Source organism: Lontra canadensis, unplaced genomic scaffold (assembly GCF_010015895.1).
Source record: "Lontra canadensis isolate GAN:19392208 unplaced genomic scaffold, GSC_riverotter_1.0 scaffold1, whole genome shotgun sequence".
Lineage (NCBI taxonomy): Eukaryota > Metazoa > Chordata > Mammalia > Carnivora > Mustelidae > Lontra > Lontra canadensis.
In genome coordinates, this window is record NW_022630995.1 from 7,573,389 (window position 1) to 7,594,768 (window position 21,380).

Below are 21,380 nucleotides of genomic sequence, written 5' to 3' on the forward strand. Positions count from 1 at the left end.
TCCAGGGAGGGCAAGAGACTTCACGGGGGTCAAAAGCAAAGAAAACAAAGTTGAATCCCACTCTTCATCTTTTGCAGTCTACGGTCTAGAAGAATCTGCTTGCCTCCTTCCTGCTCTGACAATCTATCACTTTATGACTAGTCCTATTCCTGGATGAAATATGGTGGTTTTAGATCTCCTGGCGCAATTTCCCTTGGACAGATCTGGACAGAATCTCTCCCTGATGTAGAGGACATTAATTATCAGCGTGTATTTCTGGGGTGTGTGTGTGTTTCAAGCAACATGTGTTGAATACAGTTCAAATTCTTTGGCCAACTCAGAAAAAAAGTACTTGGCAAAAAAAGGTTCAACCTATAGGTATTTTATACTGACATAACAAGGAAAGTTAGAGTTTTTTACGGGAAGCTGACACCTTGCTGAATATATTTGCTTTAGGTCCAGATCCCTCTCTTTGCCATAAGGATTTGGAAGTTAAAACCCATCAAATGCTGTTGCACAATAGAAGACTCTGGTAAGGGAAGATGCTTACTGAGTCTGTGGTCTTAACCGGTCAGTGTACCCCGTGAAGATGCCGGTCCCTCTGACCCAGTACTTAGGACTGGAACAGCATCTAGGAGAGAACCACTCTGAAGGTGTTCCATGGACATTTTGTCAAAATGTTTGTGGCTGAGGGAGGAATAAAAGGGATGTCCTGTTTTTATTGAATTGTCCTTTGCTAAACTGAAGGCCTACAGGCTTTATAAAGGGAGTGAGGGTAGAGATGAGAGACAATTATTCAGGCCCAGCATGGCCAAGGGGGCACAATGGGTAATCCCTGGGCATTTTTCTGAGAATGTCCCTTTTTTTTTTAAAAAAAAAAACAAAACCATAATCAGAGCTATCAGAATTCCTGGCGGCCTGCTTCTTATTATGTAGTCCTATTGTAAAATACCTCTGGGGCTTGCTCATTCTCCACTGATATGTAAGGAATTTAGGGATAAATTCTGAGTGTGGGAAGGCAGGCTGTGGAGAGTGGCACAGCTCCGAGCATCTCGGAATAGTGTGGCCACAGCGATTTTCCTGTTGGCACTTTGCTGGACCACAGTAAGTGACAGGTTGGGCTGAGGGTCAAATTTCTGGAAACAGCAAGGCAGCAGGTTCAAGTTTAGAAATAAAAATTGATCAGTTTCAAGTTCTTTATGGCACTAGGACACTGTAGGACAATAGGACGCATTCTGAATCAGGACCTAATCCATGAAGTTTCCTCCTGCAATCAGGACACCAGATAGCCGGTCACTAACATCAGGTGCTTCAGGAGGACAGAGTCCTCACCATGAAATAAAGCTATCTAGAGAACACACAGAAATAAAAAGGCAACCACACATGCCAAAACAATCCATCCGCCCACAAACTGAATACTTTTTAGGGAACAATTTAACAAATCATTTCATTTAGTTAAAAGTAAAAAATGTTACTAATCTGGGAGTGTCTTGTTTTGTCCACCATGGGCATTTCAGTAAACCAGGGTTTCTCGAATTCAGCACTCCCAACATTTTGGGCCAGGTGACTGTTGGTTGCGGTGGGCTCTCTTGTGCCTTGCAGGATGTTAAGAGCATCTGTGACATCTACCTCCTAGTGGCACCCCCAAGTCGTGACACTCAAAAATGTCATGAGACATTTTTAAAAGGTTCACGTGGGGGAGCAAAATTGTCTGCTTTTTGGTAACCACATCGTATCTGGACATCTGCAAACCATACCAGTTCTTCAAAATTTGAGATTGAGGAGCGTAAGGCCATGTACCCAGGAGTGTTCATTAATTTGAGGGCAGAATTAGGAAGGTAATCGTATGGGAAGAATAAGCGGATTAATCGTGGTGTCTATTTCCTGTGGAAACGCCTCACTGAGCTACTGCAGATAGACTAATCCTTTACAGTTTTTTACAAAACGGTCTGCAGCCGTTTTCCAACAGACAGAAGGCAGTGAGCCAGCTGTTTTGTGCCTATAAAGCAAGGGTTCTTTCTAGAGGTTCCTTCCAGCAGTGGATGTCTCTGTTAGTTATTGGGGGCTGATTCGTTCCCCCCAGGCGGTCGTCTGTGAGGGTCACCCCTTCCCTCCCAACCCAGTCTCCTCCACTGCCCACCGCACGCTCCCCCCCCACACCTCCCCTTTTATCTCCTCTAACTGAGCTCCTCTCCCAGCCTTCTCCTGGGGACAGCCTGCTGCGGCCGACCACAGTGGGCATCTCGGGCAGAGCTGGGCGGCCTGGAGGGCGGAAAAGGTAGAGGGCACGCTGCGATCTGACAGCAACATGCCACGCTGTCCCTCGGCCTGCTGGCCTCCTCCAGGGCACCTTCTAGTTTCCTCCTCCACTAATTAGGCCGTTAAGAAGCCGGGACCCAGCTCACAGAGCCAAGCAGGCAACGTGTCAGATACACCAGGTAGAAACAGAGATTAAAAAGGAATCGGAGCAGCCCCTGCTTCCTCACCTGCAGGGTAAAATACTCCCAGGGCGCATTTCCTTTCCCTGCACCGAGATCTCATGCAATTTCCTAACTCGAAAGTTTGAGAAGTACCACCAGCAAAAAGTTCCCCTAAAAGTAACCGCCGATGCAAGGACTCACTCCCTGGCCCTCGGCCCCTCTTACAGTGGATCCCGCGGCGGGCACGGAGGCTTCCACCACGGCGGTCTGGCTCCGGGTCTGCCTCCTTCAGCTGCAGGGAAGCCTCCACTCACCTTTAAACAATGATTCTTTTTGTACCAGAAAGGGGAAGCGATAGCAGCCAGAGGAGAGGGAGGAAAAGAAAACAACCAAACCAACGAAACAGGGCTTAAGAGATTGTCGCTCGATGCGTGTCAGGAACTTGTATTAATTCTACTGGGAAAGCGCTTATAAATAAACAGTTCCTCCTCGTCCCAGCCTCGCTCCTTTGTTAGGAGTCGTCGTACAGAGGGTTGTTGTAGTTTCCCCAGGATCCGTAGTCATGATCGTCCAGAAGCCTCCCGTAGGAGGAATGCCTGTGGGGGGAGGAGAGAGCTGCAGTTATTTGGAGCCGTTGCCTGTCCTAGGGGAGCCGAATGCCCGGCAGCCTGCATGGGGGAGGTTTTCAGGGCCCACAGGAGGGGACACGTGATTCTTCCACCCACCAATCCTGGAGGCCTCAGTCTACAAACTCATGGAAGTTAGGACGGCTTGCTCACGGGGGAGCCCGGCGGGCACCTCCCATTGAGGTCACCCGGGTCCTGGTCTCTGTAGTGATCTTTAGAGCTGGAGAAGCAGGAGGGCCCATTCCTCTGGCTACTGAGTAAGAAGTAGTAGCGAAGGGAAGGTTGCGTTCCTGGCATTTGACTTCGGTCCTAGACCGAATTTTCCTAGGAGTCATGAGGACGCCACCACAACCACTACTGCTCTCACAGTATCGTGTTTTACAATCTACACCATGTTTCTGTGTTCCATTTTCACTTGATCCTCAAAATAAAGCCACGGGGCCGGTATTGCTTGTTTCTCTGACAGGGAAAGATTTCTCTCTCCGAGCTCTTGAAAGATGGGCACGAAGTTACCCAACTGAGCTCTGAGTCAGATTCTCACCTCCTGGGTCTAGATCCCGTGCTCTGAGCTTCCTAGAGTGTGATTCACATCGTTAGTTCAATGGCACCTTGGGTTTAATCAGCTTTGATTGGTCATTTTGGGAACCTGTCTCACAATATTATTTCTGTAAGAAACTGAAATCAGATAGTTCTCACTCCTCTGTTTAAAACCTTAGAGTGGCTCCTTATCTCACAGAGTGAAAGCCAAAGTCGTTCGCATGGTTTGCAACACCCTCTGGGATCCGGCCCCTGTTATTTTTCTGAGCACATCAGCTGCCATTCCAGTCCTTCTTGTTCCCTCTGCTCTAACCATGCCTCCTTGCTCCTCCCTATCACGTCTGGCACACTCTTGCCTCAGGGTCTTTGCATGCACCATTCCCTCAGCTTGGAGCAGCTGGCCTCCAGATCTCCTTCCTTCACCTCTGTCAAGTCTTTGCACAAATATCACCTTCTCAGTGAGGCCTTTCTTAAGAACCCTAACTTGGAACTCCCACCCCCCTCTCCCAGCTTTCCTGGCTTAATTTTCTCAAAGTACTCATCACCTCCTAACATACTATATAATTTACTCATTTATTTTGTTATTGCCACCTTCCCTGACTAAACTGTACATACGGATGATCTGCCCACTTTGTTTGTGCTTGGCACTATCTCCAATGCCCAGAAAAATATCCAGCACATATAAGTCCTTAATAAATGTTTACAGAAGAAACAGTGATTGGAAAAAGAAAAAAAATCTCTGAAAGCCAATCTGTTCACAAGAGGGGAGCTTCCCAGAGAGGATTACAGTCATTGTATGACTAAAAGTGCGGTCAGGATTAAGAGAACATCACAAATTGAGCATAGACTGGCTCTCAGGTTCATGTTCGTGCGTGGATGATTACACCCGGTCACTGGAAATCACAGAGGCTGTATAGCATACCAACACACAGGCTGCTCCCCCTAATTTTTTTCTCAGCTCGACAGGAAAACTGAACAAAATGAAAATACAATCTGAAAGGCACAAGCAGCATTTGTTATACTTCTATCTGTTGCTAAAATCACTATTGTCTCTCTTCTGAAGTTATTTACTTATGCCAGACATCTGAAAAGAGAGGATCTGTTGCAAAGCACCAGGCCCCTGCAGACTTGGTTTCAGATTCTTAGTCCTCTGAATTCTGCAGACTGGCTCAGCTGACCCCGCCCGGGCACCTGCAAATTTGAGGATGTTCCACAAGACCCTTTCTTCACCCTAAAGGCCCACTCATTTCTGTGGGTGTGAGGAGGACAGAGACCGCAGATAACACACCAGTGATCTTCTGATCCCCGGGAAGAGGGGAGGCCAGTTTTGGTAAACAAGGTCACTGGCCACACATCACCAACCCCTCCCCCACAGCTAACACCTCCTGCCTCGATCGAATCCTTCAACAGGATGGGATGGTTGAGCAATGGGAGCTCAATGAACAAGTAAAAACCTGGGGATTGCTCGACTGGAGCCACGCCTAAATTTTAGTATGACTTACTGTTGCAAGCCTGGCCAACATCTACCTAATAAACCTGCTCCTTTATTGATGGGATACTCCTGCCTCACCTTTGTATGGTAATATAACTTCTCGCAGCATTTTATATCTATCATATAATTTTATTCCCACGAAGTATCAGTTAGGTCAACAGATGTATGTCCTCGGCTATTTTTTTAATCCCGTGTTTCTTCACCTATAAATTGGAGAAACTTAAAATGTGTTATTACTGGTGGGAGGATGAAATGAGGTAATGCATATAAAGCCCTGGCACATAGTAAATGCACAGTAAGTGTTGGCCAGTATCCCTTTTTGATGTTTATTATAATGAAACTTACAAAAGCACATGGCAAACCTGCAAACAGTGGAAAAGGGCACAGAGGGAAAAGCAAGCCTCCCTCCTGCCAGGAACTCCTAAAAGCACACTCTGGGCACAGTTATAAAACCGGTTTCTTATTTGATTGTTTGCATTTTTTTAAAAAAGCATTATGCTGGAGGGTCAGAGGATTAACAATCTCTTGGTCATCAGGTTTTCCTGCTTATAGTTAGTCCAGGCAAGACTATTTGATCAGAGTTCTGCCTGAATCTGCTGTATTATAAGAAACATTCCCTACGCGAATACCAGAAAAATAAAAGCAAAGGATGGATCTTTACTTTCATTTTTCTTTGCCCTCTTGTTGGAATGAACAGGGAGTTAAGCAAAATACCGACAGCCAAGGACCGTGAAGCCAAGGACCGTGAAGAGATATAGATAAGCCGTATTTGGGAATGTACTGAAGCCGGAGACCTTGTTTTAATGTATTAGTGTGTCTGAGCAAGAAGCACTGGGTGTGCTGGGACGCAAGCCAGGTTTGGATCAGTCCTCTAAGACTGTAGAGAGAGGAAGACGAACACGTGTGTGCGTGTGTACATGTGTGTGAGGTAAGACAAGAATAACTAATGATCCTTTTAAACTCTCTCTCTAGGTCAGAACTTCTTCAGTCATGCACATCTTAGATGGCGAAGGGGAGGTTTCCATATGGGTCCTCGGGGAGTCCATGAGGGGGAACAACCTCGCCTTCGAGTTAGGGAAGGTGGGGCTCGAGGAATCCATGTGACTTAGTGGCAGAGCTGGTGCTGAAATCCGGGTCTTCTGGCTCTCTTGTGCAGCACTCCTTCAGCTCGTTTCACCCAGAAGAGCAGTGGGTACCAACGGCATCATCGCCAGGGCACAGCAGCTTGGTTTCCTCAATTTCTTCGTCAAGCCCGGTGCCGTCCCATACAGCCAGCGCAGCCTCGCCGTGCCTCGGCTCCCTCAGACGGTACACCTCTTGGGGGCAGACCGCCTCTTTTCTGCGCATCTCACACGCGGTTCTTCCACGAATGCCTGATGCCGAGGGCTCCCACCAGGTACACATGAACAGTATAGACGGAGTTTGCTCCGTCAGCACCAGCAGGGACTCGTACAGTCCAGGGCAATTCCTTGTGTAATATAACCGGAGCAGAGGGGAGATATTATTAACCAAGCCAACGGGTCAGAGCCACCATTTTGACCTTAATTATGAGAAGAGGAAAGAGAATTTTAGCTAAATTTCTCTGAGGCAAGGATGTAGCTTTAAAGCACTCAGCACAGAGCTCGCAGTCCCTGTGGATCAATGGCCCTGCTCTGTGAGCCGCATGTTGCTGCTACTGTGCAGCTTAGTGAGCTAAAAGCAGAACCCACGGGGTGGGTGGTGATTTATGTCAAGTGCGTGATTTATGTCAAGTCCTGGTCTCACGGCTTCCTTCTCAAATGGCTTGCTTTAATGAAGCAGCCCTTCCTCCTCCCCTCGTCCCTAATTGCTGATGCCCTGGGACAACTGGTACATGCAGCGATGACATCTGCGGTTGGAGGCCTTCTCCGCAACTGCACTGTGGTACCTATTTTTTTTTAAACTTTATTTATTTATTTATTTATTGGAGAGAGAGACAGAGAAAAAGAGAGAGAGAGACAGCATGAGCATGGGGGAGGGGCAGAGGGAGAAGCAAGCTCCCCGCCGAGCAGGGAGCCTGAGGCAGGGCTCTATCCCAGGACCCTGGGATCATGACCTGAGCTGAAGGCAGATGCTTCACCAACTGAGCCACCCAGGTGTCCCTGTGGTACCTCTTTTAAGATAACTGCAGCGGCAATACTTAATGGAACCTAATTGTCTTTGAAAATGAATGAAGTGTTTTCCTTCCCTTGTGTGGACACATAGTTGTTGGCGAAAACACCTTCTTCTTTCTAAGGGTCAAGCTCAGGGCTTCCTCCGGGTTCCAGCTTTGCTTACTATCACACCGCCCCAAGTTCTTTCCTCTCGAGTCAAGTGAGTTTTGTCATTCAAACGTAAGTGCTCATCATGTGCTAAGAAGGAAGGATATAAAGATGGAAAAAATATGGCTTAGTGCTGGGAAAGCACAGCCTAACTTACAGCTCGTTAGTTGTTGGTAATTAAGCCTCAGACTCTTACATCCAGTTGCAAAGCCAGTTTGGTTTAGCTGCCACTGTCTCCTTTGCTTCTGTTGGGGGCTTCTTGCTTTCTCTGATTGTCCTTTCCCTGCCTGGCTCCTTTCATGTAAAGATTCAATGAAACCTTATAACCCATTAGGCCCTATTTGGGGGCCGGGAGATGCCTCAGTGAGCTAAACAGACCAAAACCCCTGTTCTAAGGAAACTTCCATTCTGGTGGGGGGGGGCAGGCACAACAAATAAGACATGAAAAATAATATGGCGGATGGTAGTCTGGGCCGTGGAGGACAGCAGAGCAACCGAAGGGAATGAGGAGTTCCAGTGCGAGGTGGGGACGGTCATTAGGAATATGGCGATCAAAACAGTCTCACTAAAATGACGGGTGAACAGCCGGTGAATGAGGTGTGGGGTGAGGCACGTGGATGCCTGAGGTAAACCATGCGGAAAGGACAGAAAGTGCAGAGGCTCTGAGGAAGGGGCAAACAACATCTCTGTGTGGCAGCTACCAAACTATAATTGTTTCAAAATAAATTATTCAATTATCGGAATGATTTTAGATTTATAGAAACATCGCAAAGATGGTACAAAGAATTGGCGTATGCCCTTCCCCTGCTTCCCTCGTTAGTGACATGTTGTATAGCCATGTCACAACTGTCCAAAGTAGGAAAGGAACATGGCCAGTGACGGTGTTGAGGCTAAGAAAGCTGTGACCATTAGGGTGAATTTACAGCTACTGTAGCAAGATAGTGGCAGGATGAGTATCATAATTTTAGGAAACATATCAGTGCTGTCTTTCTGCCCAAATCCCAATGTTGGAAAGCTTCCAATCACTCATTTTCTAGGTGTTCTGCCCACAGTCTGCATTTCTTTTAAAGAGCAGTTACTTTTGAATTTATCTTTAAATAATCACCTTTCCTTTGATGGAGTAGATGAAATTTGTTTGTTTTCTCTCTTAAAACTATCTGCTGGTATCATCCTGGCAGACGCTCACCACAGAAAAGGCCCATATATTGAAACACTTATTTGTAAAGAAGTTCAGAGTCACGAGTAAGTAATGATGAGTATATGGTTTTAACAGATTCCCACAAGCTTCCCCTTCTCTAAACCCTGTTTCGCCATATTTGGAATAAACGAAGACTGCTGCTGTACCCCAAATTTTGCTACCCAGAATCATTCACTCCTCCAGGAAGTGTAAGTGTGAAACAATTACTGTTATGTCGGGTACAGCCAAGGGCTCGCTATCCTTCTGGTGGAGCAGACTGACAAAAGTGGCAGTGATTCCAGGATAAGGAACTGAGTCCTACGAAGGAGACACATGCAGTAAGGGGCGTCCCATAGAGATGGTGGGGAGGAGGCTCCTCAGAGAGCATCTCTTTCAAGCTAGACAATTTGGAATTAGCCAGATAGAAAAAGAGATGACTCAAACACCTCCCACTGGGGGATCAGCATGTGCAAAGTAACTAAGACACGAAACAGTGGGAGTACTGCATCTAGAACGTGTGTGTGGAGTGTCGGGAAGCGGGTAGATCAGGGTTACCTAAAGGGTGGTTCTCGCAGACAGCAGCACTGGCCTCATCTGTGAGCTGCCACACTGCTTCAGCACCTATGGGGACTGGACCCAGGAAACTGTGATGGTATTTTTTTGTTTTTGATTTTGGGGGGACTTTGGGGGGACATGTCTTGAAATGTATTTCTTCTAAAGACCCACGATGATAGATATGGGAACAGGACAACGGTCATGAGGAACGTACTAGACCCTTGAAGGAGACAGAGTGATGAAAGGGTTGTATAAGTGAGTTCAGATATAAATACAGATTTTTCAATCATAAACATTTTTATTGACCGGTATTTGCTAATCCCACGTTTTCACAGATTGGTATCGGCCTCTAAGTGGACAGAATTGTTTGCTAAGCATAGATATATTTAGTTGGAACATGACAATGAGCTGTCTAATACCCGTTGAAGCTGTTTTTCCAATGTTAAGCAGAGAGGAGCCCCTAACTTTGCTTGGAAAAGCCACGTGCACATCCTGCAGATACAACACAGGATACTAAATTAAATTTCATTTTCATTTAATTTCTTTGAAGACCTACTTCCTGAAGACTTTGAATAGTATCACCTCTAAGCATCTTCCTCTGTTTTTGGATTTTTGTCAAAATACGTTAAGACTTGACTCAACTGGGTTTAGGAGAACATTCAGGAAGAGCTGCTAACATTGCCCAGTCATCACCTGGAAGGAAACTGTGTTTTTAATGAGCTCCCCCATCAATTCTCATGCACATTAACGTTTCAGAACTACTGAGCTGGAGAATCAAGTCAGCCGGGCCCAGAGAATGCCGAAAGCAGATCTTAAAAAGCCAACCTGTCAGTAACAAATTCTAGACAATCTCAGACCTTATGGCTGGCTGGGCCAAATCTTTAAAGCCACCAACCACCAAAAGGCATCCAGCTGTATAACATACAATCGCTGGAAGACTGAAAGCAGAACAGGTGACTTCTGACAAAATGCCTTACAAGCCAGGCCCTGTTGTGTCTATAAATCATGATCACATTTATTTTTGTGAAGGGAACAGCCCGTGTTGTCCGCCTGGGTTACTCACCCCTAATTATAGCAGCGTCCTCATTGCTGGCGACAGCAGATACGGTCTCCTGAGCAGGGGATTATCTTATGGCAGAAGAGTTTTGAGCCAATTTCCACAAAAACAAAACCGACTTCCCTCGGTCTTCCATCAGCACTAACTAAAGGCACATTTCTGCAAGAGGCACACAGGGCTCTTGCTTTCTTTTTGGCAGACAAGCCTTGGAATCAAGACTGCTTACAAGTAGTTTCTGCTGATGAACCCATAACAGGCGTGCGGCCTCCCCGGTGCAAGGAAAACAACAGACCTGAAACCATCAAATGGAACCTGGACGTCTGCCCCTCAGTGCATAACTAGAAAACTGAGCTGCTGTGTCGTCTGCTCCCCCACCCTCCTCTCCCTTCTCTGAATCCCTGGTGCCTACTGACTGGGACTGAGCACCGAGGTGGTAAGCACCCTTGTAACAGCAATCACGATGACAGGACTTACCCCGTCCACTGGACTGAATGTTTCTCTATATTATAATTTAATCCTTGTAACAATCCCGAGTTAGGTATTAGGCCTTATATTAGTCATGTATAGTATTACCTGACCTGAGTTAGACACCAGTACCATAATACTAACACAACCACATATGGTCACAGAACTATAAAACTGATCATGGAGTGACTAATCAATTTGCCTAGAGTACGTATTCTTAGCCGCCAAGGGCTCCACATTTATTACTCCGTTTCATCTTCCGAACAACTTTGAGAGATGGGTGTTATCCACTCTATTTTTACAGATGAAGAAATGAAGGCTCAGGGAGATTATTGTTCACCCAAGGCCATGTCAACAGGAAGGGGAAGGGTCCGTGTTGAACCTGACCACAAAGCCCACGCTCCTCCCTCACCCCACCCCCAACTGCCAGCGAAGATGCCGCGTCGGTGATGGAGAACAGCCTCGGGGCTCAAGGGCAGTTTGTGTTTATAAGTCACTCCCACCAGCGGCTTAGTGACAGAAGGAGTCGGCCCTGTAGGCAGGGGACACTGTGACAGAACAAGGGGTCACGTGTCCCTGAAGAAGAGGAGCATGGAAAGAGATGGCGGAGGTGGCCGACGCCTTCCGAGGGAATCAGGGTTTGGGAAAAGGTGAGACTACTGAGCCGGCAGCAGAGCTTACAAGACATGCCCTTCTCCTGGCTGTGGGGCTGCCCTTGGAAGCAGATTCTTCTTTGGCATTTTCAGGGACCCAGGCTGGGCTGGGCTCATGGCCCACTGGCTGCAGGCCACAAGTGAATGGTTCCCCCGCTGGCTGGGCTTTCAGTCTCTTCCTGCTCCAGCCAAGTGAGCTGAAGGACCACAGGAGACAGACCTCTTGTCATGTGGTTCTCCTCAGAAACTGGGATCATAGGAAGGGAATAAACTTCCAGCCAAGGGGAAATGTCACCTCAGGTACACACGCCCGCATGCGTGTGTCTCTGCGTGCGCACGCGCACACACGCACTTGTCAACTGACCCACATGTACTTCTGATGAATGATACAAGTGGGGCTTTCCAAGAATCTGGCAAAATAACACTTGAAAGGGTTGTGGCACAGCCTTAAAATTCGTGAGGGCTCTCCATCTCCTTATGTTATCATTTTGCCAAAAGAATTAACAGAGCAGCAGAAGGGGCTTTCCTTAGGGGCTTTCTAAACAGGGGTCTAATCGCTTGATCCGTCCTTAAATTTATAATCCCAAAAATAAATAACCATCTTAAACTCATCCCACTGGGGCCTTCCTGCATTCAAAAAGGAGGACCTACATGGGAGAGAGAAACAGTGACTACTTCGTTTTAATCATCCACTGAATTAATATAGTGTTGAGAATGTCTGGAGAAAACACTCTTTAAATTTTTAAAATAAAATGTTATGCAATTTTAATCAGCACTCATTAGAACCGATTTTAATGACCTGCTAACAAAACATTCCAAGTGCAGTGCATTCTGTGATGGCAGGATCGTGTCTCATCACTGGTGGGCCCCCAGTGCTTAGAGGGGGGCCTGGCACACAGCTATTGCTCATGAACTGTCAATCAACTGTTTTACTGGGGGCCCTTCCTTCACATTTGACCACTCTGGTGATGAAGATGGCAGTGCTGCGTACTTGGGAAGCAGTGTCCATTAATTTGCCCAACAGTACTAGCAAGTAATATCATGGCCCTCATCTTACAGGGGAAGGAGAAGTGAGGGTTAGTAAGGCTCTGAGATAGGCTCAGGTCCCACTAGAACCCACTAAAAACTGGTAGAGCTTGGATTCCAACTGGAGTCTTCTTGCTTCTGGAGTCTGTGTTCTTACTCACTGTTGTAGACTGCCTGTCTATAGTCAGTGCTTTGAGATGGTGAACCTGAATTCTTGCCTGGAGTCAGGACGAAAATCGTTTTTGGCAAGCGTGTGGCAAGAGGAAAGCATTTCTATTCCACTCCACACTCCAGGGGAGGTCATATTTTTTGTGACCTAGCCCTTCAGAAACTCACCACTGTGACTGCAAAGTGATTTTGAAGTTTATCAGTAAGTTCCGTTTTTGCCTCCTTGCACCCTGACACAAAGAGACACCGCTGCAGGTGGGAATGAGGGTCTCAGACTAGCTCATAAAAGCCAATTTAACTCCTAATGAAAACAGCATATCTGCAGTGATAAACTAGTAACGAAATGGATAGAAAAGTGTATCATTTAGTAAGATAAAATTCATAAAATTAAGTTTACTGGTCAAGGAAATACAGACTTAGTGAAGAAAAGAGATTATTTTAAGCTATGAAGGAGCAAGGATGTTTCTAAAAAGGCTTTTAGACACAGGTAAGGCTGGCCCTTTAATTCCAACTTCTCTTAGAAATCTGGCTTTCCTGTTCTTTGTACCTTAGAAAGAGGTGATAATACGAGGCACTCTCATAATTGACACCATCATTAGATTGATCTGGGGCATGATTTAGAACAAAAGACAGAGGGAGAAAAAAGGAAAGAGGATTGGAGAGGTTCCTGGTGGGTCTTGGTTTGGGCTGGGGTGAGCAGAGGAAATGAGAGAGGGCAGCAAATGGAATGTGTGAAGGAGTTGATAAATTAAATATGTTGTTTACTTATCCAGTTTATTGAGTATCTTCTTTGCGCCCAGTGCTGTGCTCACCAAGTCTGGGTCCTCATGGAGCTTAACGTTTTTTTGTGTATGGGGGGGAAAGGGACAATAAACAAGTAAACAAATATATAAAACAATGAATAAAATAATAAACGGTGGTCATAGCCAGGACAAAAGTAATGAGACACCAAACTGGAAGAGAAGTCTTCTGGAGGACGTGATGTGAAAACCTTGCATGAGCAAGAGGTACAAAAAAAGCCTTCAGAGAGGGTCAGGCAAGAGACAAGAATGTGGAGAGAAAAAGAGCCTGGTGCGTTCTAAGAATCGGACGGAAAGCCAGTGTGACTGCGTCTTGTGGTTGAGGGAGAGGGAGAAGTGATGAGTGAGAAGAGGTAGGGCAGGCTCCTTGAGTGATCTTGAGGGCCAAGCTGCAGGGTTAGTATTTAATTCTAAGTACAGAGGGAAGCCACCAGGGCTTTTAAGGGACGGAGTGACAGGGTCTGCCCAAAGTCACCACAAAGATGCCCCCAGCAGTTGACAAGAGAACGGGTTGGCGGTCAGAGGGTGGCTGCGCTCATCATGGTGGCACATGGGCTTTTGTCCCTTGTTAGAGGCGCTCCACAGACTGGCAAATAGGACTGCCACTTGCCATTAGGCATGTTCAGGGTAAGTAATGTGGTTTTGGAGACTTTGGGATTTCACAAAGCGGTAGACGACCAAATTGGGGGCTCACAGACTATTGCAACTTTCTATTTGGCTAAAGCAAATAAAAACCCAGCTGCCATCCGTGATCACCTTCATTTCAAAAAGATGAGATATTTTGAAGCCAAAAATATAAGGACATAATCTCAGGGCAGAAAAAATCTAATTTAGAAAACACTACTCCTTCCTTCCTTTCTTTCTTCCTTCCTTTCAAGATTTTTTAATTTGAGAAACAGAGAAAGAGAGCACAAGCAGAGGGGAGAAGCAGAGGGAGAGGGAGAAGCAGGTTACTTGCTTCATGCCAGTACCTGAGCTGAAGGCAGTCGCTTAACCAACTGAGCCACCCAGGTGCCCTGAAGACACTACACTTTCCTTTTGTATTTTCAACATTTTGCTTTAGCATCAGTGAAAACCTCCTTATAGACTAGACACACATCCACAGTGGTATTTCAAACATCGGTATTTGTAACCCACTGAGCTCCCGCCTCTACCCCATTTCCCAGATGAAGAACCTGAGGTTCGGGAGGCATGTGGCTTTCTCAGGGTGAGGAGGGGCCTCACGGGCAGGGGGCCAAGGCCTCCATCTCCTGACTGTATGTTTCTTCACCATCGTGCTGTATACTTCTTCGGCGCAGCCAAGGTTCAAATACCGCACTGTGGGTTCCCGTCCAGTGCACACTACCATGGCCCTCGTTCCATCCCTACCAGCGTTTCCAAGAGCTAACATACTTATCAGGACACCGGCACTTGGCAAACCAGCTCTCGGCCTGGAGCCTGAAAAATGGAATCTTTTCCCCATAAGGAAGAGTAAGGTGCATCTCACCTGATCTTCAGATACGCTGCCACTCCGAACACCAACAACACCACGGCAATGACTGTCACCGTAATGGCGGCGATGCTGCCTGCAGAGGAGGAAAGGCACAGGGAGAAGATGAGGGAAGGGCATTCACTGCCGATCAGTCTACCCACAAGTCAGAGCTAGAACAAACCAGGCTCTTCATTCTGTTACCAATACTCTTCTCAGCCTCTAAGAGTTTGGGTAAATGGCCAAAATTATTAAGACCTTTGGTCTGCCTGGAGTTCAGGAAACAGCCTCCAGCAATATTTATTGTTCTAAGAGAGACAGCAATCTGTTGCTGCTGCCGCTGCTGGTGGCAGGAGTAGGGGATTTCAAATCTCCCGACATCTTATTTTCTTCTGTTATAGGCTCTGGCTCCTCTTTCTACCACTCGTGAGATCTTGAGAGGCTTAGGATGTTTTATTCAAGGGTCACTGCAAAGCACTACAGCTGGTTTTTAAATAAACCAGAACCGCACAGCTGTATCAGTATTGTCCACTTCAAAAGGATCATCCTGGTAGGAGATGCACTCATTTTAATGATGCCATCAAATCAAAACATTTTTTTTTAACTCCTTTTTGGGGAGTGTGTTGAGTTTCAACCCTTGAGAGGTGAGTTTGCTTTAGTAGAGAGTAAAGTCAAGCTTGCTGTACAACCAAGGGCTGCTCTAAGAGGTAACACTATTTTCTGTGTATGGAAATAACCAGGTGTAATTATAAAGTAACATGAATGTTTTATTGTGCAATCTGAAATCTGGCTCCAAAGGCAACTAACTATTAACGGGCAGTTGAAAACCCTTCGAGCACGTAGCCTTGTAAGAATAACCATACGGCTTCCAAAGATTACCACTTAGAAGCACAACACTCTTTTTTGTGTGAGTTTTGGGCTAATAATGTATATACTTCAGCTATATTTCACCTGAGAAACGCAAAGAATCAATTGGGCTCTTGTCCCCTAATGGTGGGAATGACCTTCTTGGCACTAAGGCTGGTGTCAGGGACTCCATGTGCTCTCCCAGGCTACTGGGAAACTGTGTTACTACTTCAGCGAGTGGATGGGACTCAGCCACACTGGAAAGAGCATCAGGGGTCTGGAGTCCGGATATGTGGACCCATGTGTAGCTCCCATCATTAGCTGTGTGTGTGGTGTGGGTTACTTACGTAACGCTGACTCTCACACCAATCACCTGCGGCAACCGAGGAGGAAGAGCTGCCCCCCCCGCCCCCATGACTTTAGGAAGGATTAACTGAGGTGCCATGCACACCAAGTGAAAGTCTTATCCAAAATATACCGTCCTGGACCAGTGCCCACCTGTCGTGTACTGGATCTCAAGGGTGATGGATCTCCCCCACATTTTTGGAGATTTATAGGTTATCTGGAGATTTGTAGGTTATTTGTCATTTCTCCTTTTCTTTCTTTCCCTCTCTTAGGAACCGCTTTTGTATATTGTTCCCATTAGTGCTTCCCCCAAGGGAATTAGAGCAGTGCTAAGAAGCAAATCAGTCTAGTTATTAACTCTGTGAAAGAAGGCTCTCTCTGCTGGTGAGAATGTCTAGAAGAGAGCCAAAGAGGTCACTGCTAACTAACACTGAGGCGAAGACCAGAGCCTGATGTGTCCGCATGGACTGACCACGTTCCACCATTTCAGAACTGCCACACATGTGGATGCTCACATGCCCACCTCCTTGTACGCGGAACCCTTCAGAGCCAGATTCAGATAATTATCAGGTTAATTTTCTTCCCCTTTATACCATGGTAAAGACAGAATTATGGTATGGAATGCTCAGATGTGCAGATCTGATCAAGTAGGGAAAGTTCAAGGTCAGATCCCCTCGTGGAAAACATCCACTCCTGCTTGGAAAGGCGGCACTTGGCTTCACGGCCTCCAGCTGTACTGAAATGAGAACAATTCAGTTCACTGAAGCCTCTTAAAAGCTCTTTTAAGAGCTTGTAACGTGAGGATTATGACTGCAAGATAAGGTGACGGGGGTCTGTCGAGAGTCAGAGATACAGTGGTTATAATTAGGAGCCATTTAAAAACTGACCTTTACATTTAATTTGCCCCTTCAAAAAAATACAAAAAACAAACAAAAAACCCCCACAAAAACCGGGAGAAGAGACAGACTACAGTTGATCTCTCTGTAACACTCTTCTTTCTTGCTCCGGCAGAGTTTAATACAGGAAACGGTAGGTTTGACCTTTTCAAAGTTTCTTTCCTAACCCTAGGCAGTTGGATCGCCTCCAATTATGCTATTTACTGGATATATTTATACGTCGCCTCTTCTTAAAGATAAATCCGGCAGTTCCCCAACTAAAGTGCTCCTCTTTTTCAAAACATGGTAAGTGATGGAGTGACCCGCTGCCCCTCTCAGTGGCTGGTGGCTGTCTGTCTAGCTCTGGATGTAACCCGAGCCCTCCAATGGGGCTCTCCAGGCCATCCTTCCTGGTTCACAGAGGGCAGCCTCCATCACCAGAGCTGGGATTAGCAGGTGATTTCCCCCTGATGGGCTCCTGAGGGCAGCTGAACAAAGGGGCACTTCTGAGGGTTGGTACTGCTTGATATGAGGCTAAAAGGTGTGGGGTAAAATAGGCTCTGCTTAAATATTCAGGACATCTTAATTATTCTGCCAGCCACTGGCTCTTCTCATCGGGTGCCAGCCAAGGGAGCCAGGGTCCCCTGGAGGTCGATCTCTATCAGGCCCTGAGCCTAGGAGGTCTTGTGGGCTGAGCCTGCTCTGACCCCCAGAGCAGCTGCTACCTACAGAGGCAGCCAGGAACCTCATCCTGGGAAGTTCCACACCTCAGGGCATTATGGTTCGAGCATATGAGGGGGTTGCTGAGCCAAATTAACACAATTTTTATGGTAATTGAAAAAGCTTGATTTCCTCCTTGTGAAAACAAATGTCATTTCCCCCCCTGAGTTCTGTTTAAACTAAACTGGAATTCCCCTTCTCCTCCTACTTACTCTTTTTTCAAAGAGGGTCAGGGAGACAGAAAATGAGGAAGGTGTGGCTGGGGCAGGGAAGGCTCTGCCCTGTGAGGAAGGTATGGACCCTTGGTGGGCAGGAGGCTGAGAGAGGGGAAGGGGAAGATGGCTGGCATTTCAGTTCCTCCTCAGTGGGATTTGCCCGTTACACACTGGGTATGACTCACACTGAAAAGCCCTGGAGCCAGAAGGAATTAGAGAGAATCGGAGGAAACCTATCTGTATATCTTATAAGCTGAGAGGCAAGAAAATTCTACTGTGCTAGCACATTCCACCGTGCCAACATGTTCTGCCTGACCAGAGGGCTGCCAAAGATCCATGCAAAGCCTCCTGGAACACTGGGCCTCTCCGGAAGCTGGGGTTTCTCAGGGGGCCACTTTTCCAGCTTCACAACAATGCAGGACAAAAAGAAGCAGACTAAAGAACAACCATAGTTACCTCTACCTGTGGGTGCTTTGGGCTAGTACCACGCCGAGAGCCTTACAGCGATCATGTCACTTGACTCTCTTGACAAGATGAGTGGATTGATTCCCATTTTATGGATGAGAAAGTTAAGGCTCAGAGAAAAGAACTTGATTCAGGCTTTACAGTCTGATAAATGGCTGAGCTGATGTTCAAACCCTAGACCACTTCATTCCAGGCTTGGCATTTGTAATCACACACCAGCAGGTTACTTCCACTGGCCCTTTTCTCAGCATGGCCAACTCCTACTCTTTCTTCTGGACCTAACTAAATACCAGCCCTTCTGATTAGCTTTCCTGACACCCCCATGCAAATGACCGTGTTACTGTGATTCTCAGCTCTTTGTGCTTGCTTCTTTCTGACGCTCCCTGTTGTGTTATGATCCTCCCCTGGCAGGCTGTAACCATGTTCGTCCGGCTTCTCTTCCCCTGCTTCCTGCGCTCTAAACCCCAGGCACAGTCTCTAGCTCATCGTGGGCACTTGACTCATTTATTTAATGTCAGAAGAGTAAATGCGATACTGGCAAAAAGAAAGAAAGAAAGAAAAGTAAAGAGAGAAAGAAAGAGAGCAAGAGAGAAAAGAAGAAAGGAAAGAAAGAACGAAAGATAAGTGAGCACTGGCAATTTTTGAGCCAGTCGCTTTGCTGAGAAGTTTCCCGAGCAGCAGCTTTCCCATCTTTCCATCTTGGAATCCCCTGCTCCAGTCTTACCTGAGCAGCTACTCCTATGACTCTATAGCGATGGTCCAACCCCTGCCCCACGTGCCTGCGAGTTCCCACAGATGATGGAACTGGAGGAGAGTTATTTTGGGAATAACTGTCCGAACAGAGTCAGCTGACAAGCCTTGAGGTGCCACAGCCAATGCCTACAAGCCTGCTTCCCGGTCAGACCTGGCACCCCCAGGAGGCAGGTGGCTGCCCTAGAAGTCATCCCTTACCCTGCTTTGAGTCTGTTCTCTGCCCTGGGCTGGCCTGGAATAAAGGATGGCATGCAGCTAAGGAGTCTCTTTCCCCACACCTGCCTCTCACACAACAGACCTGTCTTGTTCTTTTCTTTCCTCTTCCTGCTCCAGAAAGTAGGTAAGAAATGGAGAAGAGGAGCAGGGGACCACTTTAGAGTGTGTGGCTGCTCCTTCAGTCAAGGTTGCAGAGAGAAAAGGAACCTCTCTTTCAAAGGAATTCTTCCTAACAGTATGGTCTGTGCATGTGCTGGAGGAGAGGCGAGAGCAGTGGGGTGGGAGGAGGGGGTCTGGGAGGTTAGACCTCCACGGGGGCCTGAATCTCTGCCTATACACTAGGAAAAGCCCCTCCCATCCTTACAGTCATAGTCTCAGATGACATCTCTGTGTTCCAAACAAAAATGTTAATAATAGTATTAACAACGATGACAAAAATAATCGCAACCGACACTTTCTCGTTACTTACTCTGGACCTGGGTCTGTTTTGTGAGTTTCACTTCTTCGAATTCATGTCCTGCTCATGAGAACTTTGTAAGGTAGGGACTCTCATTATCTCCATTTTACAGATGAAGACACCAAGGCACAGAGAAACTAAGGGTTGGGAGGCACAGAGTTGATCGCCGGAACTGCTGGGACCCCAGCACAGGTTCCTGGTCCATGTGGGGCCTCGATAGGCTCTCCCGCCACCCTGGGCTGTAGGGGTCCATGCGAGTCTGCCAGGGATGAACCCCATGACCCAGTCCCTCCCCTATCTGCTTTCTCTTTGTTGTCTGGGAGGCACTGCCTAACTTGGGGCTGTGTGGTGGTTTGGGTCTTCTTGTAGGTCCTGGTGAAAGTTGGTGAAGACTCTATTAATTCAGAGTAACTGTAGGCAGGACTTGTTAGAGGTGGACAACAGTCACAGAACAGTGCGCGAATCGGGCCCATGTCATTGGTTTCCATCATGAGTTGTGGTCCAAAAGGACCACTGAGAACTCTGCCCAGTGTTATTCATTGCAGTGTATGAAGTGAGCTGGAGTAGACGCTAGCTGCAACTCGCTTTGGGGCATGTGTGTGTCCCTCCATGTACATAGGACGTGGTATGGGGGAGACAAAGTGAAAAAGGACATCTCAGCTTTTGTATGCTCTCACCTAGGTTGATCCTAATTTTACCATTATTTCAGTTTACTTGGACTTCTTGCCTTGAATTCTGTTTGGATTTCACTCCTGGTTCTCCTCCCACTCTCCCCCACAACAAGGGAAGAAGCTGAGCTTATCTCCCTCTGATCCTAAATTAATCCCATGAGCTTCTCCTGAATAAACTGCATGGGTTCCTCGAGCTAGGACAGTGCAGGGCATGGAGAAGCAACTAGCGGGGCTCCCAGGTTTCACCACCCAGTTGCAGAGACAGTTGTCAGGTTCCGGAACCATCCAGCAATGCAGGACTAGGCGGACAGATAAGTAGATAGTTAATGTGGGAGGTAGATGGTATCAAACTCTGTAGTTTTGCCTCTAACTTGGGGGGTGTCCATAAAAGTTAGAATCTCGGGGATGCAGCTGTTCTTCGAAGGATAGGCAGGCCTTGGACAGCAATGAAACTGTGAGGCTGGAGTGAGCGAGATGGAGAATAGACACCTCACATTTGCAGGACTGAATGGTCAGTACTGGGTCTAGAGATATAAGCATCCTCAACTGGTGTCTTTGTCCTTCTCTAAAAAATAGGATAATCCTTATCTTCTCCATTTCACAGGAATATTGGGAGGACCAAATAAGACCAAGTGCTTTGCAAATTAGCACAGATTGAGGGGACTGTTGAGATCCCTGCATAACCCACTTTAGGAGTCAAGAGACCTTAATACTGAGGGATTCGCTGAGTAACTTACGCAAGGTCACCCAATTCACAGAGCTGACAAAACCAAGGCCATAGTCTAAATAAAAGAATGTGATGGAAATGAGTAGGGACCATGGGAGTAGTCTCAAAGCCAGACATGTGTTTGGGGACACTATGACAGTGTGAGGAATGGGAACCATGGAAGGGTTTTGGGCAGAGGGCTGATTTGCAAGAACCTTCTCAAACCCAGTCTCCTCTTAGAACTCATCCACAATGATACCTATTCATCTTGAGCCTTCTTTTTCTAGAGGTTTGCCCTTTTCCTTAGCATGGCACAATTTAGTAAACTTATTCTAGTATATAGCTAATACTGACACATGTAGCTATAGGTAGTTATACACATACATACAAGATAAAGACAATATATGCT

General features: G+C 46.8%; 1 protein-coding gene across 1 annotated transcript in view; it reads right to left on the reverse strand.

Moving 5' to 3' along the window:
* Positions 1 to 867: 867 nt before the first annotated feature.
* The window catches only part of PARM1 (prostate androgen-regulated mucin-like protein 1), a 97,330-nt gene continuing 76,817 nt past the window's right edge, over positions 868 to 21,380 (reverse strand). The window contains exons 3-4 of the mRNA XM_032840048.1: positions 14,721 to 14,799; positions 868 to 2,995 (exon numbers count right to left, since the gene is read on the reverse strand). Of these exons, the coding sequence (XP_032695939.1) occupies positions 2,911 to 2,995; positions 14,721 to 14,799 (164 nt within the window). The 3' untranslated portion in view covers positions 868 to 2,910. The remainder of the gene's footprint in view (positions 2,996 to 14,720; positions 14,800 to 21,380) is intronic.